This window comes from Necator americanus, chromosome X (genome assembly GCF_031761385.1).
Source record: "Necator americanus strain Aroian chromosome X, whole genome shotgun sequence".
NCBI classification, from domain to species: domain Eukaryota; kingdom Metazoa; phylum Nematoda; class Chromadorea; order Rhabditida; family Ancylostomatidae; genus Necator; species Necator americanus.
Genome location: NC_087376.1, coordinates 35,189,612 through 35,210,451, shown reverse-complemented (window position 1 = coordinate 35,210,451; position 20,840 = coordinate 35,189,612). Strand labels below are relative to the sequence as shown.

The 20,840-nt window shown below is 42.7% G+C and overlaps 1 protein-coding gene across 1 annotated transcript; it reads left to right on the top strand.

Moving 5' to 3' along the window:
* Nucleotides 1-3,395: 3,395 nt before the first annotated feature.
* On the top strand, nt 3,396-19,621 carry RB195_026411 (uncharacterized protein; the record flags this gene model as incomplete). The annotated part of the gene is made up of 11 exons (XM_064214953.1): nt 3,396-3,494; nt 10,068-10,136; nt 10,274-10,340; nt 11,650-11,753; nt 15,014-15,130; nt 18,596-18,712; nt 18,771-18,851; nt 18,961-19,065; nt 19,123-19,283; nt 19,364-19,465; nt 19,546-19,621. The coding sequence occupies 11 exons, from the start codon at nt 3,396-3,398 to the stop codon at nt 19,619-19,621; spliced, it is 1,098 nt and encodes a 365-aa protein (XP_064070834.1).
* Between the last annotated feature and the right edge of the window lie 1,219 nt (nt 19,622-20,840).

Sequence of the window (20,840 nt, the reverse complement as noted above, 5' to 3'; positions counted from 1 at the left end):
GCCGCTTACGCGGCTGCACCAGATTTCAGATTTTGACACGACCATGAAAGCATACATGAACATAACATAGACTACTTCAGATGGGCGTTCAAAGAATCAAACTTTCAACCGGCGGACGCATGCCTGTGTTTGGGCTTGGAATTTGGCAGGATTGCCTTTATTCTGTCTATTACGTCATATATTCTCTGGAGAAGGTTTCCAGAACAATAATTACCATAGGATCAAATTCTATAGCAGCAGACTGGGATTTTGAGAAAAATACTTGGTTTTGACTGGTTTCCATTGCAGTTGTGCTTCGTCTTTCTGATTGCTTGCAACTTGCAACTTTTTACAATGACCAGAAATTTGTAAGACCAACTCCGTGGAAGTATATGTGTCTAGTTTCAGAAAAGACTTTTCTGTAGTGAAAATAATAAATCTCAGTACCATTTGATACCCGCGTGTTTAATTTTTCCCCACAGAACTGCATGTAGTCGAGAACAAATCCTTTTTTTTTGGAATTCGCATTGCCATATTAGCAGCTGGATGAGTATGTAGTGAAGCGTAATTGTAACATTTGTTCCTGGATATCATCGAGAACAAATGTTAGGAATAGAAGTGGCGTGGTCTCAATGTAGCACTAAAACCATACAGCAGGGTCGAAGCTACTTGGCTTAGGGTGGGATTAGAGGCAGCATACCACGAAATTCTCTCCACAAGGTGAGGTTACTGTAGACCAGTCGTACGCGATCACGCTCAAATCCTCCCTGCGTGGAAAACGGTCTTGTCAATCGAATCTTCCTGCGAGACTCCTAACGCACAATCTTCGAATACACGTCAGTTCCTCAACATTGTTCATTGTTCAGCTTATTCATAGTTTTCACTTGAATGGTCTGCTAAGAGGAGCTCATTGCTTTCGGTTCGCTTGCTACCAGAAGTTTGTGATGCTGTTGCGTTGTAAGGTGCTTCGTAGGAAAATCCGATCGACAGGGCCGATGCCTACACCGTTTTTCAGCACAATTACTGAGAATTAAGCACGACGGCGCTCATACGAAATGATCGTGACCTACATCCCTAACCATACCTTTTCGTGGAGAGAGCCAATTTCGTAGTACGTACCCGTCAAGCGATCGGTCACGCTGTGGGACCCTCACTAGCCCTAATCAGGCTGTTGAATTCAGCAATATTGTCACCTCGTCCGCAGCGGCTTACGCAGTTCCACCGCAAGCCGTGTCGTCTTATAATGTGTTACGAGATGTTAGTTTTTGGGACTGTGCCTATTATTCCTTTGTGGCCCCATCCATCAGCAACGGGACGCCCCCAACGTCAGTTCAATAATATTTGAAATGATAATGTTTGTTCTCCCCAGATCTCAACTGTAAAGAATTAGGAAAAAGAGAAATATATAGTGTACATCATATCGTGAGGGTTCGACTAAATTTTACTAAAACCGAACGGTATTAGATGGCGCGGTCGAGTCGAAAACATGAAGCCCGTGATGGATTTGTGCAAGACCATGAAGCGTCTTATTGCAAGTACTGGAATGCCTTGGTATCAATTCAGAATCACCGCAGCGGATGTAAAATGGAGTCCTCTAACTGCTCTCCAACTGGTAATTATGCAAGTACAATTGGGTCAGTGAGACCTAGTCAGGGGTGGTTCCGCTCATCTTTCCTTGATCATCGTCTGAAACAGCGTGGATGACGGCGTTTTTCAAGGCGATTTCAGTTGCAACGCTCCGCCCTTGCGCACTCGTCGCATACAGCTGCGTAGCGATCGAAGATCACTTATGTCTTCTCACCAGCTTATTCAAGTAAAACCAACGAATAGGCTGCTAAGAGGTCCGGAACGTGTGCATAGAGGAGTGTTCTAACCTATCGCGTAGAAGTGGTTCCCACGCCGTTTCCTACGACGATCTAGAAGAGATGAGCGCAACTACCTCTGGTCCCGTGTCTCATCTCTGACTTTTCTCGCGGATTCCCCGCCACGGTATATTCGTTGTGTGCTGTCTTTAAAGCCTTGTGCAATTCGAAGCGGCAGGATTAAGCTGGTGGTAGCGAGCGACTCGGACTGCAGTAATGATTAGTATGATTGGAGCTAACAAAAGTCCTTCAATCACTCGAGGTAGGACCTTCGACCGCAGCTGCTTACGCAATTGCGCCAAGCTTCAGGCTGCTTTGACGTGACTGTATAGTAAAGTCAAAACGACATGAAGTAGTGCAGTTGCATAAGCGGTGCGGTGGGGCATAGCGGTTAGGTTCGGGTGAGGAGTCTGGTGTCACCGTTCATTGCTGCAGTTCGTTCAGGTCCCAACGGCCGCTGTCTCCATCGCGCGGCTTCGAGTGTAATCGTTTGCGCAAGTGTGCCGCGCTTCATGTCGTTTTGACCTGACTATGCCTGGCGTGCGGGAAATTTAGAGAGGATCTAACCCTAACGAAATCCACAACAAGATGAAAACTGACGGAAACTTGAGTTTTGAAAACTAGTTAGAGGCTTTGCGTTGCTTTAGCTCACTTTCTTGTGTTTTACGAGTCAATACAAAGAAAGTTACCTTCATAATACCAGCTTCAGAACATATAGTCACTGAGAGGTAAATAACATTCGCAGTAGAGTGAAAATTGTCTTCGCTTCCTTCCGCCGTCTCAGAATGTACCAGTTCTCAAAGCAGCGAATAGGAAAGCATACAGGGGGAGACGTTTGTGATGATAGAGGGCCTTTTCACGAAGTTCGCGTGTCCATTCTGCGCCGTACACGTCCAGTCACGTTGACACGCGGCGTCTTTTGTGCTACGCACCCCGTTTTCTATCTGGCTGGTCCCAATCGAACGAACACATTCGACATCGACAGTACATTTGTTAGCATATATGCCGGAAAGGTATGCTAAGAAATTCGAGCAGATGGTCTCTGCTAGATGCTGTTCCAAGGTTCAGAAATAATCTAGACGTCTGGAAAGGAAAAAAATCTACACCACGTCAGATTGATGTACAACGAGTGTTCGACGAGGAAACAGTAGCGAATGCACTCTGACGTGGCCGCCAATCGATGTCTGCAGTCAGTTTTTCGGATACTTCTGCAACGTGCGGTTGCATTGCCCTCCACTCTGCTCGAAACGTATTCGTTTTGTCAGAACCACACTATGGCTTACAAAATGTGTCCCTTAGGACTAGACCTTGTAGTAACAACGATAGAATGGCGTAGTGGTAACTGCATTTTTCCTCATAGCGTTCATTCAGTCGCCCTATGCCTTATCTGAGTCATTGGATCTGATTATTTATGCTAATGTTTCGTTTCTTCCTTTTCCTATATCATACGGAAGTAAATGAAATGAATGCCATTAAGCATCATAAAAGAACTGGATCGATTTTCAGGCGTCCTATTCCCGATCTCAAAATTCTAGGCTGTTGTCTTTTTTTTCGATGTTTACTCCCCGTGTTACTGCTAGAATCCTGCGTTCTGTTTTTGTTGGATTGTATGTTCCTTCAAAGAAGATACCTCAAAGGTTTTGTCAACAAAAGGTAGGAGGAGAACAGTTAAGATCGCAGCATCCTCAGTACACTACAGTTGTAACTAACTGACCCATGAAAAGTGCACATATGACCTGGTTAAAACAACCCGAACTGTGATGCTTGAGCGGTTGTGTTCGAAGCGGCGCAGTGGGCCAGCGGTTTCTGTCTAACTGAAGCCTTCGCCACCCTCACTCGAATGCTCCTTGATCGTAACAACTGGCTCCACTGCGCCGCTTCAAACGCAGTCGCTTAACTGCACCATGTTTCATGTCGCTTCGAACCTACTATGCCTGTTTTGTAAACTGTAATGGGCACCACCTGTACCGCTCGATTATCCCCTCGCACGTGAAGTCGCATTTCCAATCATTCAGCAATTTGGAAAGATCCAATGAAATTGGCGCAGGAAGTGTTAGTTACATGTTGTCGTTTTCAGATATTGGCTCTAGCTGGTCCTGCTATTTATTACGAAGACAAAATTAGTTTATTTCATAGAACTCCTGCTAGACGCCACTCAACCAGTTGCATCATCTTAGGATACGCTCGTAGTCGCTTCTTCCCTTCAAACTGTCAAAAACTGCGCAGCTTTGCGCATAACGGCCTGCGCGTTTTAAAGTAAATCTAGACGTTTTGAAAGGACTGTACATTTGGGCCCCTATTATCCTTGTACTATTAAAGGCATCACGGGTCTGGGCTGGTGCGGATTTCAGATGGAGAGCTCCTATACGGGGTCGTAGATTATGGAGAAGAGGGTGATTCCGTCCATTCCTTTCTAATTGCCGTAAAAAACGGAAGATGCGGCACACGCACAAGGCACGCTGGCGCACTCCATTCGAACTCGTAGAAAATAGCGCGCCGGAACGCTCGAAGTCGTACCTTCCGGGCCTTTTTTACGGCAGTTAAGAAGAAATAGACGGGATCATCCTTCTCCACAATTTACGGGAAATTTGAAGGATTCCTTAATATCGACTCAAAAAACGTTGTTTATCGTGTTAACCATATTTTGTTAGTGGGCGTATAGGCATAACCCACCTGAAACCCGCGCCACCCCAGATTCGCGGGTGATGCCTTTAACATAGCAAGTTAAATGCGTCTTGGTAGATGCAGTGAACGTTGGGCAATGAAAGCAGCTCTCGGCCTTCGCAAAGAGCCACATAGTAGGGTCAAAACAACAAGAAGCACGTACACAATTGCGTACGGGGCTTCTCTCGAGGCGCTTCAGTGGAGCGTAGCGGCTAGGAGCGTGGTGATACCATTGCTGGCACCTATCGCTGCAGTTTGCGACGGTCCCAACTGCTGCCTTTGCTGCGCCGCTTCCAGCGCCCTCGCAAATGCACCGCAACTACGCTCGTGATTCATGTCGTTTTGACCCGACTGTACCTCTGGTCTATAATCTGGGTGTCGCTCCTATCGAGAGTATCTTAGAGAGGCTCGGGTTGACGTCGCTGTCCTTGACGTCGTCGTTCCCCGTGTCCCACCTCTGGCGATGTCCGGTGGCTAGGGTCCTCTCTGAGTGCTCTATGCGCGGACTCTTATGAGCCCAGCCACGAGGTCGCTCCACCTCCACTATCAAGAAGCTCAGGCCTGAAAGTAACTGCTACTGTTCGGTCGGCGTGCAAAGCCCATCACTTGCAATGCATGGAACTGGGTTGGATAGATTGCTAATAAACATTCGTCCGCGGATGAATACATCATGCAGTGGAAAAATATATGCATCCGTTCTGACACTGGAAATGTTTGTCCAACAAACGGCTGAGTGCCGTTACGACAGCAAATCAACTAAATGATATTTGGTAACCAGCTTGGAAAAAAATAGTCGCCGACAGTTTCATTTCCATCGTATTTATCATCCCAAGGACAAATATACTGGTGTAGTGATTGGTAGCCAAATATTTTATTTACCGACATCTGCCTTTTTTCGCCTTTCTCTTTTTCCTTTATTTTTGAAAGGTTGGAAGGCATTAAAAAGCACTTGATTGATGGCAGCCTCAAGCTGTGATGCTGCTGCTGCCTGTTGCTGCTTATTACCCACCTTTGCTCTTTCGCAGATGAACGATGCCAATAACATCTACTTAGTTAAAGAATCAATAAAATTCTAGTCGTCTGGTTTTTACTGGTGTTCAAAAAATGCTAGTTAGGTTGCATTCTCATAGCCAGCAACGCCCATCGAATGAATCAATCTGATCGATCAAATGGTTCTATTTTCCAGACTTTTATTTCTTCTCTCTTTAGATATCAAGCTGTCTCTCTAAAATAAACCTAAACCGTTTCTGATAGGATCCGTATAAGGCGAGATCCATTAGCCTGGTGTATACCTCAAGCATCTCGCTGACAGCCTCCTTTATGTCAACGGAATCAGGATTGTTAGTTGAACAAGCTCATCAATGATATTTTCGATTTGGAGAGATTTGAAGAGGCAAAAGTGACCTGTTGTCTTGTGAGATCAAACGATCGTCCAGGTGTGCCTAACTAGTACTTTCGTTTCGTCACCAGTCTTCATATTTAGTCGAAATGGTACACAGTGACGCATGTTAACAGTCACTCAATGAGTGCTTCTAATAAAAAGAATGAAAGATTTTCGAACACATTCTTCTGATTTTCCCTTAAAGGCAGAATACCACGAATCTGACGTTGTATGGATTTCCCACGGAAAGCTTCTATATAGGGTCGTAGATTGTGGAAAACCAAGCGGTTCCGCTCATCTCTCCGTAGTCGCTGTAAGAAAAGGCCCGGAAGCCGCCGTTTTCTCAAGACGGCTTGCATTGCAACGCGCCACCTTTGCCCACGCACCGAGGAAGGAATGTGTGCATAGAGGCGCGTTCTAGCGCACCTCGTAGCAACTGAAGCAATCCCCATGTCGTTTCTTACGACAATCATTAAAAGAAGAGCGGAGCCACGTGGTTTTCCACAATCTACGACCCCGTATGGAACCTTTCTATGAGAAATCCACAACACATCGGATTCATGGTGTACTGCCTTTAGTAGTCGGATCAAAACGAAATAAAGGACGGTGCAGTTACGTAAGCAACTGCACTCGAAGCGCGGCGGTGTAGTTGAGGTGAGCGAAGGGTGCTGCTGGTAAGGGTTCCACCTTTATCCTAACCGCTACGCTCCACCGCTCCGCTTCGAGCGCGGCCGCTTATGCAACTGCACCGTGCTTCATGTCATTTTAGCCTTACTGTATTTAGTTTTCCATCACAGCTCCTTGTTGAGCTTTGTTCTGTACATTATTTGTCATCTGCTCCATCCTTTTCCCTAACTAATGTGCATGAGTATATGGTCGTATCTGCGTGGTCGTTGTACGTGTACGTTCAGGTAACTTGATCTACGCTGTTTAAGAGAACTATCTGGCTTTTTTTTTAACATTATTGCTGAAGTCGCGGGTTAAATGGGTGCCAATGTGATTTGAGTGGGGCCACTCTGCTGCTCTAGCATCGCCCTGTGCTCGCGTAGACGCGCTGTGCTTCTACGGCGCGGAGAATGACCTTACAGCAGAAAATCGTTTTTAAGTGACAAACAGCTGCCCCGTTTGAAAAGCATTCGAGGAGGAGAGATTTATCAATCGGCAGGACATCACTGGAAATGAATGCAGCTGAGTCAGTCCGGGGCCTGAAACCTAAGGAGTAGTTTTAGAAGATCCACGACATGCAGGCTAAGGCTTAAGGTATTAATAAAGAAGACAGAGCTGGAACTACTATTGTTCTAACTTTACCAAACCTTCGAACCAAGCTCATCAGACGTGAATAGCTAAGATGCATCATGTATTACTCGCAAAGAAAAAAAAAAGATTCATGAAACGATTCCATAGTAACCCACGATCACCCAGCATGCATGGAACAACTTTTATCCACATATTTTTAATTTGTATTCGCAAGCTGGTGGCCCTAAAGGGGTCCATTGGGTTAACCTTCATGACGGTTGTTCACATTCGTCTGATTCATGACTTTACGAGGATTTCCAATCGGGGCAAGGTCTCTACTTCCACCGCTATACACAATCGGCGAACCGTCAAATTTCTCCTTGTACTTCATGCAAGGAACCTCGGCAAAGCAGTAACTAGAGTAAAGTTGCGAAGAGTCAACAAATCAGCCATCAAAAGTCATCATGCGAATGAAGCGGTTTACCAACGAGAACAGGGTCTCTGCCATATGGCCGCAGAATTACAGCGCGTCTACGCGAGCACAGGTCCATACTAGCGCGAAAGAGTGGCCCTATCCAACTACTCTAAAATGCAGTTGGCACTCATCAGTGGCCGGACTGAACTTCATTCGTACTGGGGGAACACGTAGTTGGGGGGGGGGAAGAAGGTGGCGCTCTTATTTCTGGATGCTCTACCTTACTTTTTCTCTTAGTAAGTTTAGCTTACGTGTCATAGATCCTCTAAGACTAATATTTAGGTCTTAGGGATTCGATTGATTTAGTTATCTACTTCAGAAATAAGGGCGTCGAGTCCTCCCCTTCTCTCCCAACTACATTTTCCCTCGTACTGTAGTCGGAGCGTACTAGACCTGGGCTTAGAGCGCATGAACGTCCGTAGAACACAGAAACCGTCCTTATCGTTAAACTGTTTTATTTGCATAATGGTTGCCTCTATCTTTCTGACTCTTCGTGGCTTCACAAAGATCATTGCCACTGCATTACCACTTGACCGGAGCTTGCATCGAAGTTGAAAGAGAAGTTCGGCGAATGGGTCGTTGATCGTGGATTGCTCTGGAAGGAGCGACTTTGCCCCAACTGTGGAAGTCCCGTCAAAGTCGCGTTGCAGGCGAAAGTGAACTCCCTTCATAATGAGCAACCATACAGCCCTCCTTAGCCACAAACTTGCGAATACAAATCGAAAATATGTGAATGAATGTTGTTTCATGCATGGTTGTTGATCGTGGATTGCTATGGAGTCTATTTTCGGTCCTTTTTTTTAGGGAAGTAGTACATGATATAACTTAGCTATTCACTTCTGATAAGCTGTTCGAAAGGTTTCGTAAACTTAAAGGCATCACCCCCACGAATCTGAGGTGGTGCAGATTCCAGGTGGATTATTCGTATACAGGATGGGAGACTACGGAGAGGGGGGTGATTCCGTCCATTTCTTCCTAATTGCCGTAAAAAACAGCCTGGAAAATACGGCTTCGAGCGTTCCGGCGCGCTATTTTCCACAACGAGTTGGATTGGAGCGCGCCAGCGTTGTGCACGCGTCATATCTTCCGGACCGGTTTTTACGACAATTAGGAAGAAATGGAGGGAATCACCCGCCTCTCCATAATCTACTATCCCGTTTAAGAAGACTCCACCTGAAATCCGTACCGCCTCAGATTCGTGGGGTGATGCCCTTAAAGCAGTAGTAGTTCCAGCTCTGTCTTTTTTCTTAGTAGTTTTAGCATACATGTCGTGGATCTTCCAGGACTACTGCATGAGTTTTAGGCGCCCGACTGACTCAGGTAGCTATTCACTTCCAGTGATGTCCTATCGATTGATAATTAATCTAATTATCGTCTCTTCCATTCCTTCTCAAAAGCGAAACCCATTTTGCCACTTCAGGCCGTTCTTTGTCCTTGTGGAAGGCTCTGTGGAAGTGTCTGCGCTTTTGCACCTTCGCCATTACATGCCACATTACAGTAGTACCACTGTTCGATCCTGTCTCGTCAGAGTAGCTCACCCCTCCTCCAAATACCCCCGTTCCTGTGTTCTATGGATGTTTTTGTGCCTACGCTTACAGTACAAGTACGCGAGTATGGTTCAATCTGGTCACGGTTGAGTTCGGTAAGCTGCTGCACCCGGATTGGTATGCTGGAGTAGTTAGGATTGAGGTGAGACCATCGCGAACTGCAGCGATGAGTGGTGCCAAGTGCCAACAGGGGTCCCCTCGATCCTACACTCCATCGCATCGCTCTCAGTTAACGCTACCGCTTACGTAACTGCACCGAGTCTCAGATCCTTTTGATCGGACTGCAGCTGTTGATTGTGTTGAGTCCGTCGCAGTGAAGCTTTGCCCACAGATGATGCGATCGACGATTTAGTCCCATCATTTTCGTTATCGCTAGCAGCGGCAGAGTATAGGGGCTTTACAGCTAGGGTGCACAACGAATGCGAGCACAAAAGCATGGATTTATCACCACACACAAACATGCACTCTCAAGAGCAGTACATAAGAAGTTATAGGTTATTAGGATAAAGAAAAGTGCTAGTTCTAGTTAGTGAGGGATAGTATACGAGGACTCAGCACAGGCTCAGGTCTCTTACTAACTAGCTAGAAGGGTTTAGGTCCTAAGAGAGTCCTAAGACTTACTAACTTTTAGTTCCAGCTAATAGTTACTTGCTCAGATGTCTTGGCCCTTGATACTTGTGCTTAGATCCTAGACATTAGTAGTTTTAGCCAACACCTGGACTAAAGCCGCCCGCTACCTCGCCCCAGCCAGAATAATTACCTAGAAATGCTATATTTACGGATGCTAGTTAGTTGCGTGGCGTATACGCAGCTGCTGAATGTGTTCAACCAAATGGGTGCGCGGCGCTTCCCTCTCTTACCACCTGGTTGAAAAAATTCGGCAGCGACTATGGACACAAGTTCAAAATTATTTCATCATTGAGATGGGTATGGAAACAATCAAACTCTCGACCGGCGGGTGCATGCCTGTGCTTGGACTTGGAACATGGCAGGTATCGTTTCGTTATCGCTTCTTTCCCCTTTCTCGTGTAATTGTTCTTTCTTCTTTACTCTATGCGTTCTTTGTTTTGTTTTGGAGTTTTTTTTTTCATCCATTCCTTTTTTGCTTAGTAATTCAAATGACTTGCAGTCCAAGGACGAGAACGAATTGACTCGTGCTTTGAAAACAGCTCTAGATTGTGGCTACCGATTGATTGGTAAGACACTTTTTACTTTTGCCTTCGAAAAGTACTATGTTACCATTACAGCTTTCGTTGACGGCGCACCTTCTGAAATTTGTCACCAGTTAATCTTACAAATCTAATTCGCTGCCTACCACTCATATAATCGAATCTGCTACGATGTTTTCTTTTAGTAAATTGTAGTAAAGGGATTGTGTAAATTGTTCACCTCTGACAAAGCAAATGCACTGCTGCACATACCGCATATGTAATACATCCCACAACGAATTTAAAAAAAATCATAAAATTTCGATTTGGTCCGGAAAAGTCTGAGATTTCCACACCATTACCAACTTTTTTCATTGCAGCACTTGCGATATCGAGTTTAAAGGCAGCGCATCACGAAATTGACGTAGTAACGGAAATCCCAGGGAACCCGCAGAGTTCGGAGCGGAGACTACGGAACCAAGCGCGGCTCCGCTCACCCTCCCCTGTTTGTCGCAAGAAATGGCGTGGGATCGGTTTTTCTTCCTAGTAGGCACGTCAGAACACATCCCCTTAGCAGCAGATTTCCACGCTCCGGTCCCCTCAGCAGTATATTTGTTGGTTTCCCCTGCATAAGTTGGTGAAGAGACCTTAATGATCTCCGACCGCTCGTTAACAAGGGTGGTACGTTCTAACTTATTTCGTGGGAAAAAAAAACGCCGTCATCCATACCGTTTTTTACGACGATTAGGGCAAGTTGAGCGAAGCCATACGGGTTTCCCTACTACATCGATTTCGTGATACGTTGCCTTTAAAATAAACTGTGAATGAAAGTAAATTGTGATGTGTTCGCCCATGTTACATCGTGTCCTTCTTTGTTCTAATATCTCAGTTATCTCAGCGACTGAATATATGTAGTCGTTTATTGGATTAAAGGCATCACCCCACGAATCTGAGGTGGTGCAGATTTCAGGTGGAATATTCGTATACGGGATGGGAGACTACGGAGAGAGGGGTGATTCCGCCATTTCTTGCTAATTGCTGTAAAAAACGGCACGGAAGATGCGGCACCGCACAAGACTGGCGCGCTCCAATCGAACCTCTTGTACAAAATGGTGCGCCAAAACGAATGAAGCCGTATCTTCCGTGCCGTTTTTTACGGCAATTAGGAAGAAATGGACGGAATCACCCCCCTCTCCGTAGTCTCCCATCCTGTATACGAATAATCCATCTGGAATCTGCACCACCTCAGATTCGTGGGGGTGATGCCTTTAATGATGGTGTAACTTGCGTTGCGCGCAAGAAGAGAGACATCCTCTGAACTAATATTTACCAGTTCTGTTTCTTTTTTTTCAAACAGATACTGCGTTCGTATATGGTAATGAATCTATTATCGGAAAAACGCTGAACGATTATTTCAAGGACGGGAAGCTTAGAAGAGAAGACATCTTCATCACATCTAAGGTACTTTTAATCATTTTAGTTTTTATCTCATAGTTTATTCCAGAATTTACTCGTTGCCAGAGCATTCGGCTATCATTCGGGGAGACAGTCGTAGACCGTACACAACATAAAGTAGGGTTGAAACGGCGTGAAGGACGATGCAGTTGCATAACCGGCTGCTCTCGAAGCATTGTCGTGGAGACAGCGATTAAAATCGAAGCAGAGATTTGCGAGGAATGGTGTCAGCACAGTGGTGTCAAATCAGTAGATTTTAGCCACTATGCTTCGACGCACTGCTTCAAGCGAAGCCACTTACACAGCTGGACCGTGTTTCATGTCGTTGTGACCTTACCACACATAACAGTATATCTGTGCTCCCAGTTCTCAAATATAACAGTTCACCAACTAGTAGTAATGGATCACCGTAATGTGATCAAGCATTACTGAGTTGTTGATGTCCAATTAATATGAAAGTTGGTCATGTTATTCGCTTATGTGATGTTTTCTATATTCGTATCTTACAACCTACAACCAACCTTCTTAAACTTACAACCGGCTCTGCCCCTTGGACCAATGCTTACGCGCCTCGAAATTCAAAATGGTACACCGAGTAACTACATCCTCTGCTCCTTCAGAGGAATAAACTCGGAGAAAGGTAGAAAATGAGTGCCATTTTTTCCACGTAATCTTACCTCAAAACCAACGAGGGGAATATCACAATAAACCTTTATCCATGAAAGAAAGGAAGTATGATCTCCGAATTTCAAACCGAGTAAGCGATGAAATCGGAACTTAGGCTTCTCAGCCTTTATCTTGCAGCTAAGAAACATCACTTCAAGTAACTGCATAGCTTATATCTTTTCTTCTTCCTCTGTCCAGTTTTCTTCTCGTTGTTCCATTTGTTCTTGCAATGATCTCCTTATTTATTATTATCACTTGTTTAATTCGAACTTTCATTCTCTCTCTCTCTCTCTCTTCTATTACATTCCTGTTTTAATTGATTTGTTTACTTTCCATTCTATTTGTTTTTCTACAGGCGGACTTCTTTCGAAATAGGTCCTATGCCATGGACGGGTGTAGTGTAGCGGTTAGAGGTTCCGCTTCCTGCACGATCTATCGGAGGTTCGAATTCCCCCTAGTGTTCACCAAGCCTTTCATCCCTCCGGGGTCGAAAAATTGGTGCCAGACTTGTCTGGGAGCGGTTTGATTAACGTCAGAAACTTTATCCCTTATCCTTTTTAAGTTCTCTGCCGTTTTCATTTGATTCCCACACTATTAAGTATTGACACAGTACCTGGACACCCTCCTTTAAGCTCGCTACTGTTTTAGCTTTAGTAACAGGAGAAACGACGTGACGTTCTTCACGTTTCTGTCAGTTCTTTCCCATTACGTAATAGCATCGCAGAACTGAAGTGTCTCAATAGCTTTGATTTGATTCTAATCTTTTCTTAGCAGAGCTTTGAAGTTGGGAAGTGGTAAAATTGGGATGCACAAATGAGTAATCATACTTTTGCACAGACGAAAAAAGGAAATTAAATCAAACTTCAGGATTCAGTGTTAACAGAAGTATTCATTGTCGGCAAATCTCCTTCTTCCTATAAAAAGCGCTAGGTCTAACTGTGAATATGAGGAAAGTGATATTTCTGCTCCAGAATCGGTTGAATAGTAGCAGAAAACTGCTCTACCAAGGAAAACTTTGAGAGAGAGTCCAAAAACAGTAAAAACAAAGTCGATTGGAAATATTTACGAGTTGTGACATCAAGTGATGTCTGAGAACGCTTTTTTTTATGCGAATTGTGTTCCTTTACCTTCGATGTTCTTTTCATATATTAACGTGATTTAAGTGCCGATTATCATGCAGTACGCATTTTCCAGGTAGGAACGAAGTAAACAGCGCAATTACGTGCTCGGGAGTAAAGACAGAATGAAAAAAGGAGAGTAACGTCAAGAAGAGTGAAGAAACAGAAACAGGAATGGATGTAAGGACAGTGAAACACACGAAAATGAAACAAACATGAATGAAGTAAACGAGTGGTACAAGGTATTCGTCTACCTCATTCTTGTTTGTTTCATTTGGATACAAGGTGAATTTGTGATATAAAAATGCTGTATGAATAAAAGGAAAGAAGTTGGAGCCATAAGCCTTTTAGAGGAGACAAAAAGAATAAGGTAGACATAAAACCAAGAATAGACACAAAGACACAACTTTAAGTGACAGAGAAACAAGACAAAATAATCATACCAAGCAAGGCAAAGAAATATCACAGAACAATAAGACAATGAAACGGTAAAAGTAAAAACAGGACGAGTAGGACAGAGATGATCCAAAAGATGAAAGGAAATAAAAATACAAATTGAATAAGAAAAGCAGTGCAAGAGCAAATGAAAAAACGAGAAGAAAACTGAACAAAGTAAGAGTAAAAGACGTTAACTATGCAGTTCTTGAGGTAATCTTTCTCAGCTACAAGATAGACCGAAAAGCCCAAATTCCAATTTCATCCCTTACTCAGTTTGAAATTCGTATACCATACTCGGTGTTAGTTGCTCGGTGTAGTTAGTACTGTAGTAGTAGTTACTCGGTGTACCATTTTGAATTTCGCTGCGCGTAAGCATTGGTCCAAAGGGGGAAGCCTCTCACAGCCATGTGTAAGTTTAGATACGAGTATAGAAAACTTCAAATAAGCGAATAACACGATTGTTTTAAGAGACTGTGCAGCACAATTGGAAAAGTCTAGTTGTAGTACAAAGCGAATGTTAAAGCGGATGTCGATCAGATAATAATCTTTGAGAGAGTTTCGCACAAATATCTTGCAACATCAAATGTGATTACTGTCAACCTTTAGTAATACGGCACTAATTCATAGACCGCAGTTTTGCAAACAGCAGATCTATGAATTAGCGCCCTATTACTAAAGGTTGGCAGTCCCTGATCTATCGGGAGCTACCCCAATGCAAGTGTTTTCAGCAACCAATGTCGAAGATGTGTTAGAGATTGTGAGATTCGAGTAAATACTGGGTAGCATCAAATATTTTGCCTTCCACTTCAAACCGATTACTCGTAATTGTGTTTATTTGTAAACAAATCGAAATTTTATGTTCGTGACTGTCCAAACAAACTGCAACTTTTAAGTTATTAGTTTATGATTGTATGTAGATTAACAGGTTTTCTGCTGAGAGAAGCGCATTGTGCGCCTAAAATGTCAAATATTTTTGTTCGCTTTTATACCAATTTACAATTTTTTTCTTACATCAGACTTCTTTTTGAAAAATCAAAAATTCAGCTCCCCTTCACAGCACATTCTCCCGAAGATGTGGAGAAATGTGTGAAAATGCAGTTGGAGGCGCTTCAAACCGATTACCTCGATCTCTACCTTGTTCACTGTCCATTGCCTTTTCAGGTATGAACATTACAAGTAAATGAATTAGCTGCATTTTTCACATCGTTAGAGTTACCACCTGCAGTTACCGGTACAATAGAAAGGTGAGAATACAAGAATAGAGTGTCAACAAATACGCAATATCATGGTGTGTAGTAACGGGCTTATTCTGTTTCTGTCCCGTGTGTGTATGTGTATGTATGTATATTTATATGTGTGTATATGTGTATGTTTATGTATGTGAGTACCTGTATGTGTATATGTGTATGTGTATATGTGTGTATGTGTATGTATATGTATGTGTATGTGTATGCGTGTGTATGTGTGTGTTTGTGTAGGTAACAAAATTCAGGAATAGGGTGAGGCGGGTCCCACTGTGTCCAACTGTTGCGTCGGCACCAGAACGCTATAAAGTGGGGTGGAAGAGGGCGTGGAATTGATGTGCACCAGTACTTCGCAATAACTCCAGATGGATATTTAAGAACTTGTAAAAAGTTCCATAGCCGTGACAGCTGCACGTGTTTTGTTTCTCCCTATGTACTCCTCCGCGTATCTATTTCCCTGCATGTTCGCAGACGAGACGACCAGACATCTGCTTAAATAGTAGCTAATAGTTTAGTTTATCTGACATAGAACATTATCGTTATTAGTGCACTAATGGTGTTCACGTCGTTTTATGTCCGCATATTATTCTGCGTTAAATATCTAGGAAAAACAGGCGAAGACTCATAACACGAATAATTTTTCTAAATTGTGTTGGTATCGAAGGAATATGGGTATAAAATAAAGTTTTAATGCTTCAAATGTAGAAGTGACGCATTAGAAAGAACACTGTGAAATCTTGAATCTGTGTTTAAATTTCTAAAAAAAAAGGAAGCGCTGTTGGAAGCATCCAAACTTAGTTTGACAGAAGATGCCACTACTTTAAATTTTCATTACTTGCTCAAAGCGAGCGAAGCGAGCACCACAAGAAGTCTAAAGTCCAGTTTTACCCGGGCGTTCAGACGTATATATACACATATGTACAGCGATATGCAAAATCTTAGGTCTACCGCTAACTTTTCTAATAGCAGCCTAGAAGCGGCTTACTTAATTCGGACTGAGCCACCACCGTATTTCTCACCTGCGTAAACCTCCGGCCAAATACCCTTGGCAGCATACCTGATCAGCCCAGGATGCCACGTACTTTTATCGAGAAGTAGGCCGGTGCAAAATAATAGGTACACTTCATAAAAACTCTGATTTACTGCAGAAATAACATCCAGAAAACAACTTCAGTACTTTGCTACATTGCCTTTGTTGTAAACAACATCAAAAATTCTATTCGGCATACTACTGTTAAGGATATCAATAAAGCTTTGCTCTACATTAGCCCATACATCAAGTATGGCGGCCTTCAGCTCAGAAACCGAGGGGGAAGGGGTTCTGTTAACACACAAATTATATATATATATATATATATATATATATATATATATATAATAAAGCAACACAACTTCTCTATCGAGTTAGGATCTGGGGAACAACTTGGTATGTGTGTGTCACGAAAATACCCCATAATGATGCAAAACTCCGCACCGGTGATGTACCAAACCATAGCCATGCAACTGATGGGCGAGCACTCTACCACTGGACGACCGCCCAGAATTATACATTCATGTATATTGGCCTTGATAAGGCAAGTTTATTTCTGTGTACGAATGTATACTTCCAAATTTGCGAATTATCATGCTATATAAAGACGGGCTTATTCTGTCACGTGTCTGCGTCTGTGTATGTGTGTGTATCACTCAAGAAATTCCGAAAAGAGAAGGAGACGGATACCATGGCGTCGGTTTGGTGGGCTGGAGCCCAAACGCGGTAAAATTAGGTGAGACGGGTCGTACGGCGTCGAATTCGTGCTCCGAAGCAAGATAGCTGTAAAATGGGGTGAGATGGGTCCCACGGGGTCAGAATGATGCGCCGGTGCCAGAAAGGTATAGAGTGGGAGAGACGGGTTCCACTGCGTCGGATTGCTGCGCGGGAGCCTAACGCGGTAGAGTGGGTTTCTATGGCTCCTTTGCATATCTATTTCCCAGCATGTCTCCCTGATGCTGCTAACATCCTTTCTTCAAAAGGTGGAAACACATGTGCGAACGGATGCTCAAATAGAATCATGATCATGCTATATGATAACGGACTTAGTCTGTCTGTGTGTATGTAAGTATATATATATATATATATATATATATATATATATATATATAATAAAGCAACACAACTTCTCTATCGAGTTAGGATCTGGGGAACAACTTGGTATGTGTGTGTCACGAAAATTAAGGAGTTTTCCTTCTAGACGCGTCAACTTTACATTTGGTGAATATTCGACCATCAGCTGCAAACACTCCTTCGATGCGAGATTAATGTAGATACTATTTGAAAGCATTACTCAAAGTATGGGTATTCCTCTTGATTTCCCCCAATAGTTATCACAGAATGATGTTTTAACATAAAATGACGTAAAAGACATCATTCTACTGATAATGATAACGTCCCACGTCGGATCGCATAAACATCTTGCTACTGTTTAAGCAACCGTTTGCATGCGTATTTCCACTTTCTGAGAACGGCATGCTACAAACTTGAGGCAAACAAAGAAGGAAATAGGCACACGGAGGAGTCATAAAGGTGAAGAACAAAGCGTCCAGTGGTGATAACTGTTGGAGAAAATACGAAGAAAACCCATACTTCGAGTAATATTTTCAAATTGTGTGTGAATTATGTTGGTATCGAAGGAGTATTTAAAGCTGACGTTTGAATGATCTCGAAATGTGGAACATTTAGAAAGAAATCTTTGAAATCTTCCCCTAATTTTATACAAAATAAGAAAAGTATTGTTAGAAAGGCACCAGTGTAATTTCACTAGCTTCTACTATTAATTTTCATTGATCAGTGAACGCGCCCGAAGCGAGCGCCACAGAAAGTCTGAAGTGCAGCTTTAGCCGGACAATCAGACTGGTTCAAAATAGCCAACAGTTCTCGCGATCTCACGTCGAACTTTATTTTTATCACTACGATAGTGCTAATCACGTCATTTCATGTTAGCACATCATTCTTTGCTAATAGTTGAGAACGGAGGAAACTCATACTTCGAATAATGTTTTCAAATTGTGGAGGTTTGAGAGAAACATAGATGTAAAATCAAGTTTGGTTGTTCTCCAAATATAGAACTGACGCGTTTAGGGAAAAACCATAAAGTCTTTCATTTATGCTCAAATTTTCGGGTAAAAAATTGTCGAAAGCGGTGATAGAAAAAAAAACAACTTTAATTTTACAAAAACAAAATTTTCTGCTGTTATTTCTCATTGATCGGTGATGGCGAGCGAAGCGAACACCAAAAAAAAGCCTGAAGTCCGGCTTTAGCCGGATGTTCAAATTGGTATATTTGAGAAGTAGGAAGTTACTGCTGCAACTGTGGAAATATTTAACCGTTTTGAAACCAACCAGAAGGAAGACGACAGTTTTGCACCCGCTTTTGTAAATGACATGCAAGTTCCGATTGTGATCGACCATTTGGACACTTGGCATGCTTTGGAGAAACTCTACGACGCGGGAAAATTGAAGGTTGTCGACACTTGTTGTTGTGAATTATGTGTGATTAAACATAAGTGTTTGGATTTAGGCTCTTGGTCTATCTAACTTCAACGCCACGCAGGTGAAAAATGTTTACGATCATGCACGTATAAAACCCGCAAATTTGCAGGTTCATTCCACTTTTTTTCTGCCGTTGGAGAATTTGCCTACAAATTAAAGGCTAGATCTTGGAAAAACGTAACTTCGTCATGCAGACGTCTATCCTCATATAGTTTTAGGTTGAATGTCATTTGTATTGGCCACAAACGGAGCTATATGAACTCTGCAAAAAGCTAAACATCTCATTCACAGCATATGGTCCACTAGGATCACGAGGAAGAAAGGTCTTTTCGTGCCTGAATTTGAAATTATCGAAATTAAAGAACGTTTGTTCGTCCCAGGAGTTCAATCCAAACATGAAGTGGCCGGAAGCCGATCCACTTTCGGATATTATCGTCAAAGAACTTGCGCAGAAACATGGCAAAACACCGGCGCAAATTTTACTACGTCACCTTATACAACGCGGAATGGCTGTTATTCCCAAAAGTGTCAAACCGGAGCGGTGAGCTTGTACATGCTTAAGTTCGAGTGAATAATTTGTAGTCAAAACTCGGCAAGATGTGCTCAACCAAGTTTATTTAGCGTCAAGGAAAACTTCGATGTTTTCGACTTTTCCCTGAGTGATGACGAAATGACTAAACTTAACTCAATCGAAACAAGAATGAGACTTTTTCTCTTCGACTTGTGAGTAGTGCGGCTTTACTACTCTCTTTTTTGATAACTGCTACGTTATTGTCACTGTACGTGAAGTTATATGTTTACAGCGCAATCGGTCATCCCTTCTACCCATTCGAAGAAGTCGATCAGTCTAAGATGTCAATGATTTCGCTCAAAGCATAGTCCGTTTACGATGATCGTTTCCGTTCACTTTGAAAAGCAAACGCACGCTAAAACACCGGTGATTTGCATGTGTATGTGAGGTGCCTTCAAGGTTTTTGCTTTTTCTAAAGCTTATTGTGAAATGAAAGAGAAGTAGCTAGCATTCTCGCTTAAGATATTTGTAAGTGATGTGCTTGTAGCCTACAAAGTAATTCGTGCCGGGAAAACGCATGCTTCACATTAAAAGATGTAGTTAAATTACTTCTGTCGGTATTTCCTTTTTTGTCAACAATTCGCTTTTGCCAATCTGCTTTTATCACTTATACCTTGTGATAAAGATTTGTGTAGTGTGAAATGTTAAGGAATATCTTATCCGTAACATCTTTTCCCATATAAAGCAATAATTCTTGGTTAATTGTTGTGGAATTTAGAACGCTAAGTCAGTAGTGATTAGTAATGCTTCAGATCCTGATCGATCAGTTACCCGATCGTTTTAATCATTTATCACCGATACGATACTGGTCAACAACAGATGTAGTTGCAGACCTCTCTTTACTCTGTGATACCAGAATCACCACATCATAGATTTCCCACTTTCAATAAATACCTCCGCGATGCTGTTTCTCCCCAAAGGCCTTCTCCTAACCTCTTGTCTACGGAATTGATGTAACCTATAAACTCTTGGAAAAAAGGACTCTAACTCTGCTATATCAATTTTACCACAATTTTAAAAACTAAAATTGTACAGAACGTGTTCTAAATCCCACCAGCTTGTTTTCCAGTATATTCCCTAATTATATCTCATTCTACTTGAGACACTACTCTAAATTCTTCTCCATTTCTCAGGTTTCAAAACTGGAAATGTAATTCAAACATTGATGAGGACATAATTCCTTAGTATTTCATAAATTTCAGTTCCTTTTATAAACATCCTCGATGCCTCAAACCTCTAGTGACATATATGTATGGGTATAATAAGTGTTTGCACCAGTGATTAGGTGTTTTTTTCCCCAGGAAAAGGAGCCGCTTTGAAGAAAAAAGAAATTTGAAATATAATGAAGAGTGATGAAATAGAATCATTTTTACTTCAGAATATCATTGGCGCAGTAATTCAGAAGCGTAGCCACTGAGACCTTACCATTATGCATCGAGTCGATAGAGTTATGAGTACCATTATGCACACATCGAGAGCGTGTGTATCTCTCAACTTGTTCGAATCTGCAGCGTGTCCGTTACGCAG